This window comes from Centroberyx affinis, unplaced genomic scaffold (genome assembly GCF_046629955.1).
Source record: "Centroberyx affinis isolate AG114_WGS23_722 - 3 ecotype Tasmania unplaced genomic scaffold, CSIRO-AGI_Caff_v1 ptg002082l_1, whole genome shotgun sequence".
NCBI classification, from domain to species: Eukaryota; Metazoa; Chordata; class Actinopteri; order Beryciformes; family Berycidae; genus Centroberyx; species Centroberyx affinis.
Window position 1 is genome coordinate 105,034 of NW_027280409.1, and position 25,696 is coordinate 130,729.

General features: G+C 44.2%; 1 protein-coding gene across 1 annotated transcript; it reads left to right on the forward strand.

Annotated features, from left to right (window-relative positions):
- Nucleotides 1-275: 275 nt before the first annotated feature.
- On the forward strand, nucleotides 276-25,575 carry LOC139654386 (collagen alpha-1(XI) chain-like; the record flags this gene model as incomplete). The annotated part of the gene is made up of 7 exons (XM_071531436.1): nucleotides 276-571; nucleotides 6,499-6,663; nucleotides 7,903-8,116; nucleotides 11,307-11,469; nucleotides 21,816-21,941; nucleotides 24,042-24,134; nucleotides 25,483-25,575. Coding segments are annotated over exons 1-7 (969 nt in total), but the record flags the coding sequence as incomplete, so codon positions are not given.
- Between the last annotated feature and the right edge of the window lie 121 nt (nucleotides 25,576-25,696).

The window sequence follows — 25,696 nt, forward strand, 5'->3', positions numbered from 1 at the left end:
TGGACGCTACCGACTTTGCCACCGTTTTTTTCCCCCCTCTTTTCTTTAGACGCACTCAGGAGAGACTCGGGGGAGCTTTACAAAGCTGATGGGTGGACCCTAAGGAGAATTTCCAGCCCCGTGATTTGCTAATCGGGGGCTGGTTCCCTTGTCATTTTCCTGTAATCGTGGGTCTGGTTTGCGGAGCTTGCCCAGCCCTCCTGTCCGCGGACGCACCAAGTGTACTCGACTGCACTCTGTGCGTTTTGATTAAAGCCCGACTACCTTCACTCTGAAGGCTGGGCACTGGAAGGGAAGATCGGGGGCCTGGTTGTGGCTGAGAGAAGAGGCTGAAACTCCTCACTTATGGCTTTTTTGTAGTACAGCTTCCATCACACTTGGGATTGTGGAAGGGACGTCATTAAAAATCACTTGAAGTCGCCCAAAAGTTTTGTTCACTTTTGTGGGGCGCCGACCATGGAGATGCAAAGGTGGTCCACAAGGTGGAAAACGAAAAGGTGGCTTATGGATTCCACTGTAACCGCATTCATCACTTTAACCCTGGTTCTACAGGCTACCCATGTCAGAGCAGGTAAGAATATTAGGGGCCAAACGTTTCTAATGAACTGTGTCGGGACTGAGAGGGGGACGGAGCGCCGGCCGGCTGGGTAACAGATGATGGAGATATGGGGATTGACAGGCTTACCTGGACACAGGGGGGTCATGGTAACATACATGTGTTTTTTCCCCCTCACAGCACAAGCAAAGTATCGCTGCGTTAGGGCGAGGTTGCCCCAATATATATGATTAAGCGGTTTGTGGAAGCCACCAAATAAAACGCCGAGGTACAATAAGTGCCACTAAGTGAACCACATACAGTAAAAAAGAAAGAAAGAAAGAAAGAAAGAAAGAAATCCAGTGGCAGTGCAAATTCTCTCGTGTATTTCACATATTGTTCAAAACACTATTCACTAACACAGTGTACTGCGGGCTACTTTTACGCATGAATGGAGCGCGTCCACCCTGAAGATGAAACACCTCGCCTAATTAAATTAATCATAAGTCGCTGGTGTGTGCTGACAGAGCGGAGGGGAAACAGCTTGTCTGCTGCTCTTCTAACATTCACTTAGGCTGCAAAAAAACAGCTCTTTGTTTGAACTGTGGTCCGCTAGGTGGATGTGGACACGGTTAGCAGGGTGGACACTGGACATTTGTCGGGCATTGGGACGTTGTTCGAATGCATAGTTAGTTGTAGGCTACTAAATTGCAATTCAAAAATCGACGCCGTTGTGTTGAAAAAGTAGTTCCTGTGCGTGTCGAGTTAATAGGTTATCGGATATTTTCAAGCCGGAATAAGTGGGCTATTAAAAGTTGCATGTTACAGTGGAATGCTTTGCGTTAAATGATTGGAAATCGTTCATTAACGTAACATTCCCTTCACAAATGAGTGAAAGAAACGCAATCCTATATAGTGGAGGAAAGCCTATCCCGGATGGATATAGGCTATTATAGGTTAATTGATTACGAAAAGGCGCACAGGGGTTTTAGCAGATCTCAAGGGTGGCTGGTCAATTTTCAGCTTTAGACTGATTCTAAATATGTGATATACACTAGATTAGATGAATTACATGCTGAGTCATCATCAAAAAAAAAAAAAAAAAATCTCAGTATAGTCAGTTTTCACAAGGGCCTCGCTGGCTCCTGGAGCTGTCAGTGCGCTCTGGAAGGAAGAGCGCAAAGCCCCTGCGGGTCTGGAGGGGGGGTTGAGCGGTCAGACAACATGCCCTGCCAAACAGGATCACCCTTTCTCCACACTGCCCTGGTCCACACCGAAGCCCAAAAAAAGCTGGCTTGGTGCAAAAAAAAAAAAAACCCACCGGTGCCCGGCGCTTCCCCGCGACTTTTGCACTTAGCTGTTTGGTCGGCCGCGGGACAAGGCCGCGTTGTCTGAGCGGTGGGAATGTCCCCCCTCTTTAAGTACTGAGCAGTTATTTGATGATGGTCCTTGTTGCACTTCCCTATGATTTCGGAGCCTTCAAAGAGCAGGCCTGCATGTGGGCCTAGCCTGCCGCCATAATGGCCATGCTGAGTCGCAGGGTTCAGGAGCGCACAGGCTTTACACCTCGGCCCATAGGCAACTCATAGGATGCTTTATTTGATCCATTCACTGATGCATGTATTTTATTGCGTATAGGTGTAGATGTAGATGTAGGATATATGTTGTTTTCTGTTTCATTCCTCAAAAGAAACCTAACTGCTATGTTGTCACTGTCTGGTGAAAACCTTGTATCCCCCAACTTCTCAGGAACAGAAGAAGAAAGGCAGAAGAAAAACAGCCTTGCTTTTAGCTTGACCGCCGTGCGTTTTTCATTTTATCCAATGGGGATTTGAAAGGGTTTCATAACACCGGGGGTGGTGGAGCTTTCTCAACCCATAGAGGAGCATTCTTAACTTCAGTTGAAAGATCAATGAAGGGTCTTCAACTGAAGTTAAGACATGAAATTGTACCAAAATCTGAGTTACAAGGTTTTTTCATATGACAGCAGCGACATATCAGTGCAAATCATGGATTGGTGTCACTTTTTATTCACTTCACCATGTGTCCTTCCCTTCTCCTTCGCCAACAAGTACTAGTTGAGAACTTCTACCACAGTTCCAGTACCGGTTCTACCACAGGTCGCAAATGGCACCTTTCCTAACTCGTCAACTCCAGTCCCATTTGAATCCTAAGCATCCCACACCGCAGGCTCTCAGTGGGTTTCTCCTGTGCTGTTTATGGCAGCCGAGGCTGTTTCTGCAGGGTGCCCTCCGCATCTAGCAGTGTACAGACACGTTTTCTCAGCCCCCGGGGCGCAGGCTCAGATGTGCATTCCAGCAGACAAAGCTAGCATTTTCAGAGCCCTCTCTCCCTACTGCGCTCAAAGAACATCGGCTAATCGGCGGCTCCTCGCCGGACCGACCATTTACGATCAGCGTGTGATCGCTCGGAGATGCGGTTTTCTCGCCTTCCCCATAAAGCCGCGACTTGAAAGATAGAGCTCTTTTTTTAACTGCGATCCTCTGAGCTGGAGCATGATCACACAGTATCGGCTTTTAAGAGCTTGTCTCTTGTAATTAGCCTTTTCCGAATTTGAGGATTTTGCTTTCAAAAGTGAAAAAACATGCTCTGATATTCGTATGGAGGCATAAAATGAATTAGTGAGAGAGGGGAGAGCAAGGAGGGGAGAGTACAAGGGGGGAAAAGAACTGCTTTGAAAAACTGGGTGAAGTTTCCTCAGTATGACACCAGTATAAAGCCGTCTTGTTTGAGCCGGCAGCGTGGTGCAAGTCAAAGGAAAGAGAGGGAGAGGGAGAGTGGGATAGAGAGAGAGGGGGGGAGAGAGAGAGAGAGAGAGAGACATTCTGGCTGAAGATATTATTAGAGTCTCAGGGAGCTGCAGGTGAAAAGGTCCTCCTCCTTTTACCAGCCAATTTCACCTTTCCGTAAAGATTTAGGGGCTGAAAGTGACACAGCGGGAGGAGGATTCGTGACACCACCACGCTCCGGTCTCATGTAGCATGCGATGCCGAGGCGGACCTTTTTTTTTTTTTTTTGGCCCCCGTCCTCAGAATGGTGTTGTAAAGCTTGCGTTATCTCTTGGAACACACTGTTGTCTTTAAATATGCATCGATGTACACCTGCGAACATGACAGGGATCATATCAAATCGGTCGATCTGTGTTTTATGGTAATGTCCCTGCCATAATTCCCCCTCTACGCCTCCTCAATTTGAATATGTCTCCATTAAATGAGCAACAGAGGAGGTCTTGTCTTGATCTTAGGGGTAGGCTTAAGTTTTTTTTCTCTCCTCCAGACTATTAGGGAAGGTCCGTCCCTCCATGCCACCTAAGGTCCGAGGAGAGCTATGCGGCCTTGTTTGCTCAGCCCCGAGGGCAAACTCACACCGGCTCATCAGATGCACTCTTTTAAAGCCTGCACACACTCATTTGGCCACCTTAATGGATTGGCCAGTATTGACGTTTTCTCGGCACCTCCGTGCGAGGGTCGCAGCCTGGCCAAATCGCCACATCTGGAACGCATGAGGGCCCTAGGGTCTGAACTGAGAGCGACTCTCTCTGCAGGAACTCACAAAGAGGTCCTCAGTTCACGCTCCAAAGTAAAGGAGCGGGTTCCTCTTCGCGGGCTACGAAACAAGGGCAAGCAGTCCCGGCCCATGATAGCATCCTTACCTTCTCATTTTGTCAGATGATGATGATGATCTTTACTTTGACGCATTTTTGTTTCGCCCCTCTTGAAATGGGAGCTAGTTGGACGAGTGACGATCAATCAATGACACAAAGACGTGTCCTTTGGAGGGACACGCAGTTTCAGATTAGACAGGCATTCAAGATTAGAAGTGGCCATGACTTTGTTTTTAACTTGTGGAATGGGCTGCTGGTGGAGCTCTGCAGATTTCTTTTCTCACCCAAGATCTAGGCTTACATGAAGCAAACTATGAAACCCTCTGGAGACCCTGAGGAGCTAGTGGGGAGTTCTGTACCCCAGGTTGAAGCAGACCGGCTCGCTTTGCCTTCATCATGAGGCACATCTGGTCCATCCCAGGTGCTGTACAGCATGTAGTGGAAGATGAGAGGACCAGATGTAGGCCAAGCTCTGTATGTGATAATGCCTTCATCATGGCTGTGAAAACAGGCCAGAAATACTTAAATGGGGTTTTGCCTGTGTTTTAGCAAAAACGTCTGTACATTTGTCCATTAAACAGTGACAAAGATTCATTCAGTGTGTTTTGTTGCTTGATATACATAGCAGTGAAGTCTTGGAGTTGGGAAAAGCTACAACAATGGAAAGATTTCAGCCCCCTAGCAGTGTATTCTGCATTGACTGTATGGTGGTCTTGTACCAGCTCTTTATATGCACAGTGCTCGCAGCGTCCTTCATATTCAGTAGGAACAGATTCATGTTGAAACAGGGACCAGGTCCCCCCCCCCCCCCCCCCCCGCCACATGCTCCACTGAACAGAACAAAACTCTTTCATAATTTGCTTTTCCTCGCTGCAGCTGGAATGTCGGCCAGAGTGTGTTGAGAGGGAAATCGGACGATTTTTTTTAAGATCGCCTTGTATAAAGTGGCTAAAGAAACGTTCAGAATGGGCTTGACCCGCACATGCCAACCAAAACAGTGGCTTTAGAGCTGTCAGAAAAAGGCTCGCTGATGCTCTCAGACACCCTGGCTTGCTTATTTACCCTACAAAAACAGATTAGAGTTATTACCTTTAACAATCTGCCATTGTATTGCTTGTTTTAGCGAGGCGTTGCTATATTTTGCTGAGTGAAGTGAGCCCCTGTTCAAATCTCACCATATGTATTGAGTTTTCATATGTCTTCTCATAGTGCTCGATTATGTGAGCTTAAATTGGTGTCCCTCCCACCCCTATGACCAAGCTAATGTTTTATATTGAGAAGGTGTTTTGATTAAGAAGCACGATTATAATACTTTCCCATGGGTCTCTCTGGGCAACATGGGGCCAAACAGGCTCCTTTATGTAAAGTGCATCAGATTGGAGAGAATGGGAAACTCAGGGAGGCTCTGGTGACCCTTATCAAGGTAAACCTATCCAAGTGTTATAAGACTAGTTGGCTGTGGGCACATTGTTCATTATGCTCTTTGTTTGGCTTCGATGGAGATATTTCCTGTCAGATGAGGCAGCAGAGCCACGGGTCGGCAGCATTTCCTAGATTAACTGTTTAGAGACGCATTGCTCCCTGGGGGACAATAAGATGCTATTTAAGAAGAGGAGACTCTAATGCCTGTGTGTTTGATGCTGATAGATGGAGCCATAAGCTGATCTTAGAATGGGTATACTGTGATTGTCATAATGTCATTTGGATGAAACAGTTAGTCGTATAGTGCGGCTTTCCTGCCTTTTTCCATCAATGTGAAGTCAGTGTAATCATGTATCGTCTGCCATTTGAAACAAAGTTAACGCTATTTGGTCGGCATCATGTAGTGGCGCTGTTTCTGTTCTGTATTAAGTTTCTTGAACAGGATCAGGACTCCCTGAAGTATCATAGTGACGTAGCACCTCCCCTCCCCCAGCCCCCATGGGAACATGTCAAATCAGTGAAACCCTGGGATTAGTTGGGATTAGTGAAAAACACTGAAGTACAGAAGCTTCCTGAAAAATGTAAACGCACGTGCACGTATTTCAGAGTTTTCTGAAATGTCGAATTCGTGGTTGAAAAAGCTATGAGCTGCACACATCGACAAATTGCAACAATTTCAAGAACATTTTTTCACATTTAAACATTTTGCAGTAGCCATTGAGCTATCTAGTTAGTTGGAGGTTTAATGTCTAACACCTGTACTGCTTGACTAAGGTCGCAATTGTACACTGGCTCATTGCTCGATCGTACATGGTGTTATCACGCAGATGAACCAAGCCCTCATATTTACACCAAAATATGCTTAGAAAAACCAGTACCATGACCTAATCAATGTTTTATCTGCCCCCTCTAACAGCAGAACCGGTGGACGTGCTAAAAGTATTAGAATTTCACAATTCCCCCGAAGGAGTGAAGAAAACATCAGGATTTTGCACAAACCGAAGAGCATCGAAGCCGGACACAGCCTACAGAGTCGCCAAGCAGGCCCAGATCAGTGCCCCCACCAAGCAGTTATTCCCAGGTAAGATAAACCTCTCCGCTCTTCCAGCCTCTCACAAGCGAACTGTCTTTGTGCGAACCGGTGTTTCAAGTGCCTATTATTGCAGTTGCCAAGTCCTCGGACAGCGGATTCTCTCCCTGATTGTGTCTCAGCACTGTGCCGCCAATGACTGCTCTGATTGTCTCTGTTGTGAGAGAGAAAGCAAGGCCGAGCACAAGCACGGCTGTTCACTCTCCACCTGATATGAAAGTCTCTCTACAGCCTGCATGTGATATAACCACAGCAATATAAAAAATGGAAATTTACAGTATTTCTGTGCAAATAATTGATTTCCAAAACTCCAACAGTGTTTCAGTTGGTTTCTAACACCTGATGCATGATGCTGTTGTATTCCTGTTGATGGTAAAACACTAATATAGATGTGAGTGACGCACAGATCTGTTGAACTGAATTAATTAAGTGCCTCTTAACATTTTATACATTTTGTTTTCTTTCATTCTTTCTTTTGTTACCACCCTGCTAGTTAAGCGTTGTTTGTGAGCAAACTAAACGTAAGAAATATGTGCTCTTAAATCAAGGTTAAAGGACAAGTACGGCATGATTAGAGTTTTTGCCGCTTTCCTGCATTCCCAAACTATTACATCATTTTCCAGTGCTTTTTATCACATTGCGCGATATTTGCTATTTCTCCCTCGTCTTAGTTGTTTTTCAAAGTAAATATTTTCAAATATAAGCTGTCTAAATGTGAGTAACTCGGAAAGAGTTACTCACAGTAAAAAAGAGAGCGCCAATTTTAAACTATAATAAATCAAGCTGTATTCACCATTTAATTTTATGGACTATAGCTGGCGGAAGCATCTTGCTTTGGTTTGTCTGTTGGCTTTAATGAATTGTGATTGACAGAAGGCGGGTCCTAATGTAACCGCAGAGAACGTTAGCTATTAGTTGAAAGATTTATTTTGGGAGGCAGTGGAAGCGGAACTATGTTGCCTCTTCTTGTTTACAAGCAGAAACTGGATTGCCGAATGTGCGCAGTAATATGAAACCGTGAACGGAACTTCTTTCAAAATATAAACATTTATAGTCTGATATTAGCTAGTTATCAGTGATGGATTAGCTCTACCGACCAAATTAGAAGTCTCTGGAGAATTGGCTGGGAGTGAATGAGGATAGTATGGATGCATGTGAATCATGTCTGGAAGTGCCCTCTGTGCCTGACTCTAACCTATCCACCTATCCCTCTGTCTTTTGGCTGGGCAGGAGGTGTTTTCCCAGAGGATTTCTCCATCCTGACCACGGTGCGCCCCAAGGCCGGCCTCCAGTCCTTCCTGCTGTCCGTCTACAATGAGCAGGGGGTCCAGCAGCTGGGCGTGGAGCTGGGACGCTCCCCTGTCTTCCTGTACGAGGACCAGACTGGCAAGCCGGCCCCGGAGGACTACCCCTTGTTCCGCACTCTCAACCTGGCCGACGGAAAGTAAGTCAGATCTCGCACACGGACTGCAAGATGCAAGATCGTTGGCCCCATGCTAACACTTTAGCAAACACTTTGTTGAGTGAAAGTAGGTAACTAGCATTATTTAAAGTAAGACGACTTACATTTTAGTACTAAAAACTTGTTAGTGGCATTTTTGGCCTGTAGATTCATACAGTTTAAAAATGAAATATCATTAACTCAATCTAGCCTAGCTGATGAAGCTAGATTTATTTTTGGAACAGTTTCAGGTTAGCAACCATCCTCATCTGCTACACAGTGATATTTAGCTGTACACAGTCTCCCATCGCCCACCAGCTAGTTCAAAACTGCTAGATGTTATTTTTCAGATCATATTTCATGTCAATTTTACCAATCTCCTACACAAAACTGCCTTACTAAGCAGTATATCATTTCAATCATCAATTACTTACCATTTCGCTTTAAAGCTGCTCCAAGTTGTCATTTTCTCACTTTTAAGTTAATGCTAGTACTAGTACTATCACTGAACATAGTGTATGCTAAAGTGTTACCATGGAGCACCTGAGCCAATGATCTACCGGGGACACATGGATGATTTTGGTGTATATGTTCGCATCACTTAACAAAGTTGACCAATCTCCCAAAAACTTGGTGTATTCTTTCAAGACTGTTCATGCCTTCTAGCAGCTGAAGTCTTGATTTGCAGGTTTTTCTGCATATACTGTAGTGCCAGTACTGTTTGGCCAATTCGCTGCATGTCTTCACTCAACATCGGCAAAAAATATCGTCTATGGGCAGCACATTCAAACACGCAAACGCTTCCTGGCTCCCATCGACTCGTTCTTCCTGATAAGAGCAAGAAAACAACCCAGATCTTCCCGTCGCTGCACCACAGGTGCTCGTCACAGGATTATCCGTCCCATCGGGGGTCCGTGGGCATAGAGACAGGTCAGAGACAGAGAGACACTGGATTATTGGGGCACAGCGGGGACTGCTATGGGCAACCTGACCTCATCCATGAACTCACTGCCTCTGTTATTTTAGAGAGGGGGGGGGGGGAGGAAGGAGGAAGGAGGGGGAAGGGGCAGTTCTAAACTTCCTTATTACCCCCCTGGATTACCTCACCCAATCAGATTCGGCATAGAGAGTCTCTTAGCCTTTTAAGCGCAGGCCTGATCATCCGCTCCCAGGTTCAGAAATCCAAGAATTCTCACTCAGAGCCTTTGGCTTAGCTGACATGAGCCCGTGGGCAGGGGCACTAGGGGGAAACAAACAGATAGGCCGCTGGGAAAATGCAGCTTTCTTTTTTAGCAACGTGTTTTATGATGCTTTTGGATGTTATTAAGGTTTTCGAACTTTCCGTTATGCGAGCGTCGTTTGTTTTTCTGAGCTCATAAGGGAAGTCATAGCCGGGTCACAAGATGCTTTGCGGCCCAAATGGACTTAAGATGAGATCTAGTGCGTACACAGCTATCCCGATGGAAGGAAACTTGATGAGATCCTTGAGTGTACAAACTTAAACCCATGTATGCAGCAGCTCTGCTTGATGTGCAGGTTGCAACAAAGAGAAAGAGTAACTCTCCCGGCCCACTTTGTGTCAGTCCTGTGGGGGGATTTTTTGTCCAGTGTGTAGTTCTGTGACCCACTGTCTAATGTTCTCTGTAGAGGATTTTTAGCACTTCGGGGGCTGGATGCATTCCAAACTCCGGGCCTTGTCTAAATCCTCACCGGCTACAGCTAAGGCCGCGCATTCAGTCCCTGTGGATGTAGTCATTGTTACAAAGAAGTATATGCCAAGCTTGAATAGAGAGGCACAATGATAATATTGGTGAAGTGAGAAAGCGTTTTATCCTTTTTCCAACCGGGAGAAGAATGAGAGGATTTCTGTTGAGCTTTTTCATGAAATCACTTTTCTCTTTGCTTTCTCGAATACAACTTTACTGTCCTGATCATAACGCAATTGATCAATTTGAATGAGAATTTGCTCAAACCTAACTGAAGCCCGCATTTGCTCCCCTGCCATATAAGGTGAGCAGTAATCCTTCCTGGTGTAACGCTAACCCCAGAGAGTGTTGCACGTTTATTTCCCACTAAGCCCCATTGTCTGCCCTGGAATTTCTCCATACGATCTAGCTGTGTTCAAAGGAAGTGAACATCTCCAGGGCAAATGTCATATGTCAAATGAGGCCCTTTCTGCCCGCGATGACAAGACTTACCAAACCGATTATTCACATCTGATCGGATGTAGATCTGTAGCTGTGATAAACGCTCCCGAAGCACCGTTGCTCATATTGCCATCTTGAGCTACAGCGGTGCCAGGTCTCATCTTCCACCTCGGAACAATGTTTTGACTGTGTGTCTCCTGCTCTGGCAAGCCGGGCCTTCCTGGATCCTGACACACACTTTCCACAATGTTCACCACGTCTGTCATGCCGAGTAACCCAGAAGGAGGATTAAGTTTGGAGTTTAATGAGTGTAATCCCGTGTTAAACAGGGCCAAAGTGTGGGGGCAAGAATGTGGTCCACTGCTGCCTGGTATGCAATAGCCCTTAAGTGCAGTGGCAAATGGTCCAGAGGCGAGGGAGGTGTCAGACTCACGTGTGACCCCGGTTAACCCTTTGCATCTATGGGTGGCGTCGATCGAAACATACGATACGCAACTCGAACCCTCGCGATTGTGGGAGGATTTCCTTCTTTAATGAATGAATGAAAAATTCTGGGGGTTTTTTGTACTTTGTTTTTTACTATATCTTGCATTCACAATATGCTTATAATGCGTTCATGATGCCTTATAATGCCTTATGAGCACCACCTCAAGTGTTTCAGAATACGGTAATTTCTTACAGAGCAACACAGTCAAGAACTGAACTCACACTAGTAGAATTTTCTCAATGGGGCAATTCACCCATCATACATTGGAACTATTGTACCCAAGTCTTTGGTGTAACTGCATTAAGTGTTTCACATCAATAGATATTTGGTTGTAATTCTTATTTTCACTGTATTAAGAACTTGCTAACTTGAATCCTCCATGCTATGTTTTATATTCATTGACAGATCAGTGTAATTAATTAGTGTCCTCCAGGTGACATCGCTGGACAGATAGACAAATTCAAACTCGTGAACTCTCAGTAACTCTCAACGCTAATGAAGTCTTAGGATATGTGTGAGATTATGCATGTAATCAAACCAACTTTGTCTCTTTGACCAGGTGGCACCGCGTGGCAATCAGCGTGGAGAAGAAGACGGTCACCATCATTGTGGACTGTAAGAAGAAGATCACCAAGCCTCTCCTCAGGAGCGACCACGCCTCCATCAACACCAACGGCATCACCGTGTTCGGCACCAGGATCCTGGACGAGGAGGTGTTCCAGGTAAAGTTGGAGTCTCAGACCAGCTTCTAACTAACTGCTCCGTCTTTTCAGCATGGAGGATTTGTGGGATACTGATCAGAAATGAAATCGAACGTCTTTGAAATACAGAGCTTTAGCCTCCTTTGTATCAGACATTTTGTAGTTCATTTTACAGCAGCTTCTTTTATGTAGATTTTGTTCCAGTGCCATATGAGAGACAGAGCATGTTTGAGTTTTGATGAGTCTTTGAATGTTACTTGCAAGTTGGACAGATTTATGATTGTGTTTATGCAATATTGAAGACAGGTTTATAAGCCTCTGAATCATTAAAGTGGAAGTTGAGTTATTTTCACTCCCTAAATAAAATTACAAGCTGAGCGATGAAAGGACATTGGCAGAAGAAAGGACAGACAAATCTATAACTACTTGATATGTTGGTGAAAGTATTATTTTTGGACTAAAAAGGCACATTTCTGTCTATAACAGCTTTATGAAACCAAAAAAGGCACATTTTCACAATACTGAACTTTTACACATATGTACAGTAAGCCCATTTTTTTTACATAAATTGCTCTCTCCTACACTGCAGTTGCCCATCCAACTCTTTGTCTGGCAAAAGTGGCTTTGAGTTTTGCTTCCATACCCAACCATGAATCACTAGCCTCCTTTGAAGTTGCCAAAAAGGAATGACAAGACAGCAGAAACCAGGGCTATCGTGTGGGTCAAGGATGTCTTGGATATTTGACTTTATGAAGAACTTTAACAGATATCATGCATAAATCTGAAGCCATTCATGTAGCTTGCTGGTGCTAGCACAGGGAGAATCAGTGCAGAACCACCCACAAAAACGTACTGTCTCTTGTGGACATGAAGGCGCCAACTTGTTTGATGAGTTTCTCTTTTCTGACTCATTATAGGTCTTGTGAGATTGCTATGTAGTGGTCTGCAGCTAGAACTTTTGAACTGGCATGTATTTTTTGCTGCTTCGGTAGCGCCTTTCATGACATTACATTGTTTTGATGAGTGGACATAGCTAGCAAGCGCTAATTAGGTAGCATTAACTGAAAATAAACAGAAGAAAATCAGTAAAATGACTTCAGAGCTTACCATCGACCCCAACGCTGAATGCAACCGTTCCCCAAGAATCATTTTTGAGACATTTATTCCTGTAGTCTTTCAAATAAAAGTCGTAGAGAACTTTCAACGGCTGGAATCAAATTCTTGCTCATGTGGAACTGTTGTTCATGAAACAAAATCCCATCAGTAGGGAATCTGATTAGCCACTGATGGCTGATGACTGTGAAAAGTTCAGCCGTGGCCAACTTTTCATTATATTATATTGTGAAAATGTTGTGCTTGTTTGCATTGACAATATCCGTCAAATGCTTGCTGGTTTGAGTCTTTCTGCAAAGCTCACACTGGCTTATGGTAAACTTCTCTGCCTTCCCAGGTCCTTTGTTGAAGCTTCTCTTTACCTTGTAATTAGAGACACTTAGAGCCACAGGAGCCCCTTCTCCTGGCCAAGAGCCTAGCTTACTGTTAGAGTGCAGCTTCACAGGTTAGGGGTTCACAGGAACACACAACCTTGATGGAATGTTTCCTTGCAGGTGCTTTGAATTTCGAAGTTTACATTTCTTTCTCTGCCTAATTTTGACTCGCTCTCATTTTGACACAAAAAATAAGTTCTATTACTGTGTCAAGTGTCAAGCACTTGATAGTTGTATATTTATTCTGGTGTCTGTTAAATTAATGTTTAGCTTCAGGGTTGGGTGGGTTTTATTTCAGCTTTGGAGAGGCACACACGTTTGTTAAAAAAAATTTAAATATTGTAAAAAGCAGCAATAACTTTTCTCTAAGGTCACGGTATATGCAATGGCAAGTCTATAAGAGATTATACAATTACTATATAATCACCATATAATTACCTATATGCTGTCATATCATTACACCTACCTTGATCTTTGAGAAGAAAGATTGCTGCCTTTACAGTAGGTCCTCTGACTGTACAGGTTAGCCTGAGTCCAACATGAAAGCTTGAGGTGCCAAGGATGTGTCGAGTTTAATACAAACATCATGTTTTCTCCCATTTTCTTCCTCTCCGACTCAAGGAGAGTTAGTAACCGTGGCAGAAAAAGACCCTGTCTGACAAGGGGAAAACTGCAGCCAATTACCCATTAGCTCTCCCACGGTAAACATCTGGTGTACACTGAAAGAAGGGATGCACGGTGCTGTATGTCCTTCAGCTCCTAGACATTGTTGCACCAAGCAATGTGAGTTGTTGCTGGGTTGACATGTACGCATTGTACTTTTTCTTTCCTTCTTATTTCGAAAAAGGTGTCACAGTACTGGACACGCTGTTTGACTGACAGGTGATCTCTGGGAAGTGTAGTGCATGAAACACCACAGCAATGAGCGCCGAGCACCAAAGATGTAAAAAAAAAAAAAAAAAAATAGATGTATAACTGCCAACTTTCTGGGCATCTTGGTGATGGTAGCCGGTGCCTCCTCACCATGTGTGTTTGTTCTGCTTGGGAGACACAGTTCATCCGGAGGTGGACGCCGGCATGGGGTCAGGCGGATGTAAATAATGACCCGACAATGGCTGAATTGTCATGTGAGATCGAAACACATGGTCTTCCGGGGTGAGAAGAAAAGGTCACCGCGGGGGCTGTGGGGGGGCAGGGGGGATAGGGGGGTGGCAGGGGCTGTGTTTGCTTGTGAGAGACCGCCGGTTTGTTTATGGGCACCGGGAATGACAAAGCCATTTTCCCAACGCGCCGTGTCATCGCCATGGTGACCCAGACTCGGCTGCATACCTGAGGAGGTTTTGCCTCTGTGTGCAGTTTGATTTTTTTTTTTTTACTTTCTGATTCTGTTCATTAGACTTCTGTTTGGTGTTCTGTCTTCCATCGTTTGCTCTATCTGACCTAATTCCACACCGAGGTCATTTGGATTATTTGATGTCATGCAGTTGACATAATGAGAGCAATGCGATGAATTGCTATGCCTAACCCTAAACCTAATGCTTTAAATGACCCTCATTGGGAATAAATGATGTTAAATCTGGTTGAAATATGGATTTGACTGATGTTGGAGAATCTGACACAGTTCATTGCGCCATATCAGTCAACACAGAAGATATATGGACACATTTTTTACGGCAACAGCAGCAGTTTTATAAGCAGATTTGCTTTCATATCTCCTGTCAGGTTGGATTATATTTATGAAAGGGCACTGAAGCCAGCAGCTGTATGAAACATAGTGTGTCCAGTCAGAGGTTGGCCAGTGGAAGGGCTGAAAATAGGAGCCATAAGGCAGCTAACAGGGTCTTCTCTGTGCGGTTTTTGGAACAGGCCTCCTGTCTGTTCTCTGTGCCTGCTCTCCTCGGAGATCCACGTCGGCCCGTTGCATGCTGGGATTTATTCAATAATGAGGAAGTAGAATCAAGTCAGTGAAATTGCTCTTGCTGAAAGGAATGCAAATGAAAAATTGGAACTCATTAGTCAACATGATTTGATTTGATAGATAAAAAATACATGATTTAAAAAAAAAACAATTAGCATAGTTAGCGCAAGAAACTGTCATGAAAAACGCTTATTTCCATTCTGGTCCTTGATGGGAGACAAAATAACAATAATTTACGTACAACTTAAGAAAAAAAAAATCAAAAAATCATAGGATATTCATGGCACTAGCTAAGCTGTCTCACTTGTGGCCACTTCTCAGTTTGTTCCAAAGTAAACTTCACTTCCCCTTTAAACTGCTTTGGTAGGAGAGTTTTTTCATTCAGATCCACCAAACTGATACCGGAGTATATAACACCAAAACAGGGCAACCGTTCGCTCCCGTATTCAAACCCTGACATTTATTTTCACAAGTTGACCTGCATTTTTCATAAACGCCTATTCATGCGATACCTGCCCCAGGTTTGGCGGCGAGCGGGGAGCTGCGAAGGGATCTGGTCTGGATGAATGGGAGCCTTTCATTGCCCCCGGTCGGACCTTCCTCGTTTCCTCATCTCCTCCCCTCCTGCATATTCCCCCTCCTTCACCTCCTCCTCCTCCTCCTCCGCCTCCTATCCCTCTCCCACCTCGAGGCCCCCCTACCGAGCCGAAGCCATGAGACTGTCTATTCATCCCTGGCTGACATTACCTGTCCGAGGCCAGCGCACACACACATACACACACACACACACACACACACACACACACACGCACATACATACCTGCCTATGCCCTCCATTCCTGGTAGGCAAACATTCCTCAGTGCTCAGTTTGTCTCAGCAGAGGGACTAGATGGTGCCGAGGCGTTCCTGAGGCTGCATAAGTCAATAAAGGCTGAAAATAACTCCCTGGAAAATAATATTTAAGCGCTTCTGTATAGTCACCTATGTTTGGAAACGACGAAGAAGCTAGTTTGAAACCAGTTCACTATAAATTAGATGGGGATGGATAATTCGCCTGTGTTGACTAAGACACCAGTGATTAGCCAACACACCAGCCAGTTAGGTGTCAAGCCTAACAAAAAGACATTAAGAAGCTGAGATTGTAAAAGCAAAAGGTTCTTTCAATTTGACATGAAAAGTTAAGACAAAAAGATAAGCAAATATTCCAGCACATTGGGCTTTTATCAATGCTCTTGGTTTACAAGCTGCACAGGGCTTCTTTAAATAGACTACATAGGATAAGTGTCTATAGCTTAAATGAGTATAAGTGTTTAGCACAGGTGGAAGTAACGAGCTACAGTTACTCTCGTTACTGCGATTGAGTAGCTTTTTGTTTACTTGTACTTTAATTTTTTTTTTTAAGCCAGTTATTTTACCTTACTTAACTATGTTTTGCCTGAAGTATTTTAGGACTGCTTTACTACATTTTGAATCAAGTACACCGTTGCAGGCTCTCCATAAGCATTGCATCAGAAACTGGCTAAAGGTAAATGACATCTGCGTCAAACCGCCACCGCAACTTAAATTTAACTGTAACATTAACTACTCAAACTTATCCATGATAGTAGCTTAGTTAACATTAGCCAAAAAGCCATATGCCTCCAGCTACAGTGTTATTGTTTTTTGTTAGCCTGGTTGTTGTCTAGCTAGTAAGCTAACTTTGCTGGCTAGGTTAGCTAGAAGCAAGAGAAATAAATAATGAATAATAATGGGGGTGGGCTTTTTCCACCATAGATTGAATAATGACATGAATTTCAAAATCTTATTTTTATAACGCTCAGCAGAATCACATACTGATCTCTTTATCCTCTAGGCCTACATTTTAAATATGCTACTTTTTACTTTTACTCAAGTAGATTTTTCCAGCAGTAATTTTACTTCTACTTTAGTAAAATTTTTAGCAAAATTAAAACTAGGCCTACTTCTACTGGAGCAGGATAGTTTGGTACCCTGTCCAGCCCTGTTGTAGAGTTCAGTGGCTGAGGACTGCTGTCTGTAGGTAGACAAATACAGAACAATGAAAAGACTCTTTTTTTTGTCATGTTTTTGAGGCTTGATACCCTAACTGGCTGGTGTGGCAGCTCCTTTTCCCTTTTGATGCCGTTTCTAAACAGCCCTTCCTTTTTTCAGGTGAACTGTGCTGTATAGACTTTGAGGAAGGGATGGGTGCTGTCTAATTATAGCTGAGTGTACTAGTTGGACTAAAGGTATGTGGCCCTGGGCAGAGGTGTGTCAAAAGCCCCCATGGTGACGACTCCTGTTTTGATTTGGCCAGGGATGCCGTGCGCTCGCTCTGTAATTACAACACCTAATTGGATTTCAATGGCTGGAGAGACAGAGCAGAGAAGAAGCAAGGGAGCTGGACAATCTGCTATTGGACTCTATCACAGAAAAATCAAACACTTTTCCTTTGTGATCGTTCAAAAGCGTGTGGAAGTTGTCTTTACTGCAGCAACTCTGTGGCAAACGGATATTTTTGCCGTGCACTGTTTTAACCTTTGACCCCTTTCCGTGTGTATTTATATCCCATGGGGCCTTGCGGTCAGGACGGGGTCAAGGTAGAACTTGGTGTTTTAAGACTGAATTTTTGATTTTTTTTTTCTAGCTTCGGAATGTGCCATCATAACTAATTTTCACAGCGATATATTAACATAAAGACCCTCTGAGGTAGCACTTCTGAGTCATTTTTAAGCAGTTTTAAGCATATTTATAATACAGGAACGCTACTTGAAGTGCATTAAGTATTGTATAATAATTATCATGCACTCACAATATTCTTAAAATGTGTTTATGATGGCTTTTATGAGCTCCACTTGAAGTAAAGTGTTAGCAACAGTGCATATCAAAATGATTCTAGGTATAGTAGATAGTAAATTGATCTCAATAGGGATTCACAGTCCTCAGCTGTTGATCTTGACCCCCCCCTTCTCTCTTTCAGTCTCTCTTTTCTCGTTGACCTCTGACTCTGCAGTCATTAACACATACAGCCTCACAGGTCTGTCTCTGTGCTGTGCTGTGCTGTGCTATTGCCAGGAGGGGCATATTTTGGAGCTCTGGCTTTGCTCCAGGTTGCCCGAGGCTTTTATCTCAGCGGTCCACAGTGGTCGACCGGCCCAGAGCCTCGGCATAACTCTCCCCAGGTGTTCGCCAAACGCAAAACATCTTTTACCATCCCAGCTGCTCCCTCTTAAGTCCCTGCCCCGTCTGTCTCTGGATCCCTCGTCGTGTTTCTTTCTTTTCGCGCTTGCCTCGTCTCACTTGCCTTTGTCTTCCCGAGCCAACTTGTCTTTGTTAGGCGAATAGACTGTGCTCTTATTTTCCGAAAGACACAGGTGATGAAAGTACATCCAGATGAAAAAAGACAAAAGATACTACTGTAGGGGCTCTTCAGGTAGTCCCGAACGACCTCAGGCACTCTTGTAGGCCAGGAAAGGAAAGGAGGAAAGGAAGTATTATGACTGTATCTTGAAGGCAAAGTCTGATGCACATAGGTTTGTTTAATGTCTCAGCCCTCTCTAATTAAAGGCTTTTTAACTTTCAAGCCCACAGGAGTGTCTGGACTTGGGTTTTTTTATGCCCTGAGCACACATTTGCGGTCATTTCCTTTCTTTCATTCCACGTCCATGTACTGTTGAATGTTTGTGTCGGGGGGGGGGGACGTTGCTCATGTCCTCTTATGAATAAGGTCAGAGTCAAAAGTTCCCTCGTCCCTGGTCCCGGTCTGGGGATTGAACACCATGTCTCCACAGCCTATTTGTGTGCAGACGGGCGGCTCTCAGACACGGACTAATTAGAGCCGACTCTAGGCAGGGTTCAAGCATTCACTGTTGGTCTTCGGGTGACACATGAGGTAATACATGTCAACTTAACTCAGGGCCAGGCTTGATCTCTCTCTCTCTGTCCAGCCCCCCCAAACACACACACACACACAGACATACACACACACACACCTCTACTGACGCCCTTCCAGACTTGGCACCCTGGTCCACTGTTGTCCCATGCCCGCTTGGCAGGTCAGTTTTATCTTTTCATGGTCTGCCAACAAGGTGTATGGCAAATGATTTGAAGGGATGACACAGAGGCTAAGGGGTATTATTTCGCAGGGGCGTATAATTCCACTTGTACCGCGGACACTTTGCCCAAGATTAAAAACAGAGAAGTGTCTGTTCACATTTTCGTCGAGAGTGAAATGTTATTGGGGTTTAGTTCGCAAAAACCTCAAGAGAGAGACTCCCTTTGCAACTTTGCTGGTGCTTGATGTCTCATTAGAATCAGTTCAGGTTAAGGGCTTCCCATAGACAAACAGTGTAGCATTGATCTATTACTCAATAAATAAGTAATCAACCAAATTGCATTATGTCCATCATATACGAAGTGAACAACACTGACTGGCCCATAGTTAATATCAGTCTAACCCTAGTTTTAGGCTAGTAGCAGCTAGGTATCACTGGCAAGTCAGCTGTTGGGTCTGAGGGTCTCAGTGAGTATAATGGTGTCCTGGTTGCATTGTAATATCATGGCTGTACAATGTTATTTTTGAAGCCACTGTTTGTACTGAGACTTGGCTTGTTTTCTTTGAAGATAACTTGCATTGCTAGTGCTCTATTCATAGGTATACTATGTATTTCCCCATGCCATGGTGGGGAATCGTGCATCCAAGATTGAAAACCTTAAAAGACTCCACTGACTTTTTAGGAGTTTGGCCCATCGGTCCCCTTTGGATTGGCACCAAAGTCATATCTGTGTTTCTAGTACATAGCTCTGTCCAGTGCTCATGCTAACGCTAGTCACCCACGATGACTCACATGTTGTATGCTAAAGCGTTAGCATGCACACCAGATAGAGATATCTACCAGAGACACAGAGATGATTTTGGGGCCAATCCTCTTGTCACATATTGGGTAAGATGACTAATGGGCACAAGCTCCCAAACGGTTGGTGTAGTCCTTTAATATGGGGCTGACCATGCAAAGCAGAGCATGTGTGGATTTTTATTTGTTGCTGGTATTTTAGTTTGATTCGTGAATACACTACAAATAAGTGTAAGTCCTACTAATTGACAGAGAATGTAAGCTCCTTTGTTTTTGATGTATTCAACCAGTCAGAGAAAAAGAAATTCCTCTTGAAAAAAACTCTTCCACCCAGATGTACATTGGGAAGAATCTACAAGCGTCTTGACTGTCAGTCTGACGTTGTGCAATGAGATGTTGATGGATAGTTACACAGAGAAAGTTTAAAGGTGTGCAGTATGTTTTCCCATGGGACAAGCCTTAGCGCATGGATGTTTATACTACGGTGCTTTTCAAGGATCCATAGATCTACTGTTTTTACTCAGGGAGGACACGCGCACACACACACACACACACACACACACACATTCTCCTGACAAGTTGCAGCCTGCCCCTTTCCTCTCCTGTTTCGCTGCCAATGCTGCTCTTCAACGTATAGTGTCCCTCCTGACATGAGCGCTTCGGGATTTTACCCCTGGGCTCAGGCATCCCTCTGTGTGTTAACCTGCCAAGCGGCCTGACCAAACACACGCTCATTTATGCAGCTTCCAAGAATTCACTCGGCTGTCCTCGCGAAGGTGTGCACAGGGTCGGAAAACCAGCCTCCGGGACGTTAGTTCAAGCAATTACAGAGCGCAGAGAAAAAGGCCAGATACTTCAGCCAAGACGTTCGCTGTCTTGCAGGGAGCTGTGTGTGCTTTGGCCCCGAGGTTGATAATAAAGCGAGGCGGTACTGGGATGGTGTCGGGCATTGTGGTGTCCCGTCCCGACCGTAGCCAGAGAACAAGGCGGTTTGAGCCACTTTGCCAAACCATGTCGGAGATGCTTACGGCTTCGCTCTCTCCCCTGTACTATTATGCCTGCTATTCTGACGCTCTTCAGGCGAAGGGCATTGTTTATTGTTGGTCAGCGCTCTCTCACCGCCAACACATTTTCTTATTGTTTTCCCAAGGGACATTTTCAGAGATGGAGATATTTTAACCATTCGATTGCATTCCCCCCCTTTTTTTTTTTTTTTTACGCTCCCACGGTTTTCTCCTTCCAGACACTGCGGCTAAACATGTGGCCTTGCGGCTTTAGTCTAGACGAATGGGCTTGATGTAAGAAAATCATGATTTTCTGTGAGCGTTTGTGTACCACAGCAACAGCTGAGTCTGATTCAGATTAGCAGTCCACACACACACACACCACCACCACCACCGCCATTTCAAACAATGGCAATAACAAATGCCGCACTCAAAGCATTGGCTTGGTTTTTATTATATCACTATATTTCACAAGTCTTAAGCCATCCTAGGACTCATACTTCTGTATTGGCCTAACAGCAGCATCACAACCTGTGTGTCAGTATTGGACATTGCTGTTATTCTTGCTCTTGAGACCATCGTCTTTTACTGCCGCACACATGGACGCCAGGTGTTGCTTTTCTCCTGATGATACACGTTTGTTTGATTTCCCGAAGTGCTCCAGCGCTGATAATAATAATTTTCCCAACGTCTGAACTCCGTTTCCTCCCTGCGCCCTGTGAATGTGGACTCTGCGGGGTGTGTGTCAAGCTGTTTAATCACACACGGGGGGAATTTACACCGCCAGGCTCCGTAAGTGTATGGGAGCGAGCGGAGCTGTAATTTTAGATTTACATTTATGCCACTCTACACAACGTTTGCCTTTTATACTGCCAGAGAGCGTGAGAGCAAGATGAGACATGAGCTCACGTTCTGTCTATGATGCCTTGTCTTTCTGCCAATGATCCAATTTCATCTGAACAGTCAACCTCTAGTCAGTATCATAGTATGCAGAGTCAGTATGTATTCAGTCAGTATTCTAATATTAAATGTATTTAGAAAAAAAAGGCATGGAAGATTACACGTGCCACAGTGAACTGATTTCAGTTTCTTTTCCTTTCTCTGCAGGGGGACATCCAGCAGCTTCTGATCGTGGCTGATCCCAAAGCAGCGTACGACTACTGTGAACACTACAGCCCGGACTGTGACACTCCCCACGGCCACACCCTGCAGGCCCAGCAGCCAGAGGAAGAGGTGAGTCAACCGGGGAGGGTGGGGGGTGGACGGGACCCTGGGGAGATCCCACAGGGCACCGTTCGAGGGTCCCGCTTGATTTCGTGAGATGAGCAATTTGAAATTTCACATCCATCTCATCGCTTACGGGGGTTTTAACTCTTTAAACGAGGCTTGAGGATTGCGTTGTAGCTGTGTAGTATTTTGCTGAGTAACTTGTTGGATCCCAAAGGAAATTCCCTCAGTGCCTTTGTGTCGGTGTCCACTTTGACGAGGCTTTTGGCTTGTTCTGTTAATGCGTTTCACAGATCCACTGCAGTGTGTGGCCAAACCGCAGGGTTTACGCTCTGGGAATGGAGCACAGCCCGTACATGCCTAAACAGCTCCCTAGAGAGCAATACACACTGTAGAGGTTCGGGATTATTTCACAGGCGTAAGAATACAGATACAGGTTAGGCCTAATAAAACAAAATGACATGCAGCCTGCATAGCCAAAGCTCCTCTTCTAAACTACAGCTGCTATGACTATGAACTTCACAAATAGCAGCAACAGGAGACATTTCCCTTGTTGGAAAAGTTATATATTGCACCAAAGTGTGTGTCATTAAAGTATCGATATCAGGCTTCACTTACAAATTCAAGTGCGAGAACTTGGGAGTTAGATCGGCACTAATCCCAATATGAAGTGCAAACTAGTAATTTAAATACAAAGCAGCGGATAGGACTGTCCTTCCTCTCTCTTTCTCTCTCTCACCCCCGTGCTTGTCTTTCTCATCCTTAAGGATGCAATAGAAAAGCCAATTAACCACATCTGTTTGGCCTTTGATGCTGATTCTTGTGAGGAGAATAAGGGGGGAAAAGAAATGAGACAGCAGTCAAGGCCACAGCGGAACATATGTCTTTGTCAATCCATAGATTTATGAATCATTTATTGACAAGAACATTGCTTATGACATAGGTCTTCATCTAACAGAAGGTTAGATGAAGGTTTGCCTAGAAATGATTAAGATAATTATTTGGAAGAGGGTGAAGTTATTATGGACGGCGAGGTCCGAGGTCAGCTTTGCAATTACTTGGTCAAGTCAGTGCCAGCTTCACTGAGAGCTAACCATCTTTGATTAATTTGATAATTGGAGATACACAAACGCCCAAATACCACACCCCATCATTGTTCATTAATTATGCGCGGGGTCGGGTTCAGACTTCCACTTCCAAGTTCCAGCATGAAGTAATAAACTTTTATGGCTAAAGTTTGGGTTTTTCCCCCCCCTGCGCTTCCTCTGGGGAACATTATATTCTGTAGTTTTACGCTCGCTGAGAGACTGGAGACACTTTACTCTGAAACCAAATGGGAACGAGCAATCAAGAAGGCACACTTTCTGTAAATCAAACCCCTTTAATCCAGCTGACCTTAGAAGTCCCCGAAGGATATAATTTACATGCTAGCAGGAAGAAAGTTCCATGACGATATATCCCTCCGAATGCAGCTGGTATTTTTGTCTCCGAGGTTTTCCCGATGTTCACCTCCAGTTTATGAGCTTTTAAACACCCCACCTGTTTACATACAAAAACCCACATGTTACAGTGACGGCTAGTTTTACCATTTGTTTACTTGTTCCCTCGCCATATTAAGATAATTATCTAATTTGGTAACACTTTATCTCGTTCATTTGAAACATATTGTGAGGTCTCATAGTGCACTCACAATATTCTTTCACAGCGTGCTTTTAAGATCTTACAATGCCCTCTGAGCAGCACTTCAACTTAAGTGTTACCATCAATTTCAATTTCCTCTAACCATTTTTCAGCGCTGTTGCCCATATTTATAAATTCAATATAACAAAGCTTCAGCAAAAGAACTGCAGATAAAAGTATTGTATGAGTGAAGTATTGTGCTGATATGATATTATTAGCACAATACTTCACAATACTTGTTTGCCATAAACAATGAAAATTATTAAGCTCTAACTGCCTGAACATGCAGTATGCTCCGGATGATATTTTTGTATCATCCGCATACTTGATGCTAATGCTAATGCTAAGACTTCTCTTCCTCCCTCTCTCTCTCTCTCTCTCTCTCTCTCTCTCTCTCTCTCCCTCTCTCCCTCTCAACCCCTCCAGTACACTACTGACGACTTAGATTACAGTCAGTTCTATGATTACTCTGAGGGAGCCACAGACACCATTCCGACCGACGAGTTTTCCGAGCCTCAGGTAAATGGGAAAAAAGGAAAAGAAAAGAAAAAAAAAAAGACTTGTGTGTCCTTTTTGTCAGTCGTCCCTCCTTCAGTTCGTCTTGTGTACCGTCTGTGTGTCTCAGTGAGTACGTTTACTTGCACACCAACACCCCGATTACCGGGAGTAATCAGCTTAAGGCAATATTTGATTTTATTTACGTTTGCATTCAAAGTAACGCGATTTCTCTCATAACCCGGTTTACATGGATTCATGTAATAAGCCCCTTGTCACTCCACTGCACTATGCCATGTTGTTTGCTTTTTAAATATAACATCCACGTAACTGTGTCTGATGACCTTTGGCATGCACAGTTTGAAAAAAACAAAAGAAGTCTGACCAAGATGTTTACATGCCCCAATAAATGGAAAGATCGAGCAGAAATCTAGATGTGTTACCCAGGTTCTGTTTACTCTGATAATGACCTTACTCCCATTAAGATAACCAGATAAAGGCATTTACATGACAATTTCAATTTCATTTGGAGTATTGCCTTGATCGGGTTATGATCGAATTATAAGTGTGCATGTAAACGTACCCGCTGTGTCATTCCTCCTTGTGTTTGTTTTATGAGGCTGCCTTCTCTCACTGGACGAATGCCATCTGCTTTGAGCGTTGGTTGCTTTCCAGCATGTCTTTAAAACTATTGTATACATTATCAGATATCAGCGACATAATGTTTTACATTTTGGGAACCGCAGCAAAAGAAATTTAATCACCTTGGCTTTTTTTTACCATAGTGCAATAGTTCTAAAGAGTTGCTGAAAGGCAAATCCTCTCTGTTTTGTTTGTGCATCTGTCCCAGATTGACCTATATATCCCCCAAAAATCTCCTCTTTTTTTGTCACCTCAATTCATTTCCACTTTTAAATGTTCCATGTTTGTCTTGGTGTTGTTTGTCACCGCAACCTCTTCCAGAGAAAGAAACGTAGTGTCTCCATGAAAAAGAAGAGGACCAGAAAGTCCCTCAGTAAATCTAAGGCCAAGCCCTTAAAGTTCTTGGCCGCCAAAAAATCGCCGGCTAAAAAGTTTGCCGCTAAGAAGAAGCGACAGATGCCTGGCTACCAGGCCACAGCGCCCGCACGACCCCGAGGCGATTTTAGGGTAAACGCACAAGTAAAGAAAAGACCAGGTCCCATCAAGATCTTCCCGCCTCGAAGTTTCGGCGGGAAAATCTATGATGGCAGACTGAGAGCTACCTAACCCCCTTCTCTGTAGAAGTAGTGGAGTCAGCTTGAGAGGACCCCCAAGCCAATAACCTCTGTTTTGTGCCTCTGTGTTTAACCCTCCCTTTATTCTTCTTTCCTTTTTTTCCAACATGACTCAGCTAAACAATGTAGAAGGAGAGTACTATACAGACTACGGAACTCTAGATGGTACTCAAACTCAGTCTCCCTTTGCCACGAGCGGACCCAACGAGGTAAATTCTCATCTTCACTTTCATCTACTTGTACAAGAAAGGTGTTAGGTGTTTTGGGGGGAATGGGAGCCAGGAAGACATGACCCAAGGAAGTACCTGGTATGAAATGACAAAGACACAA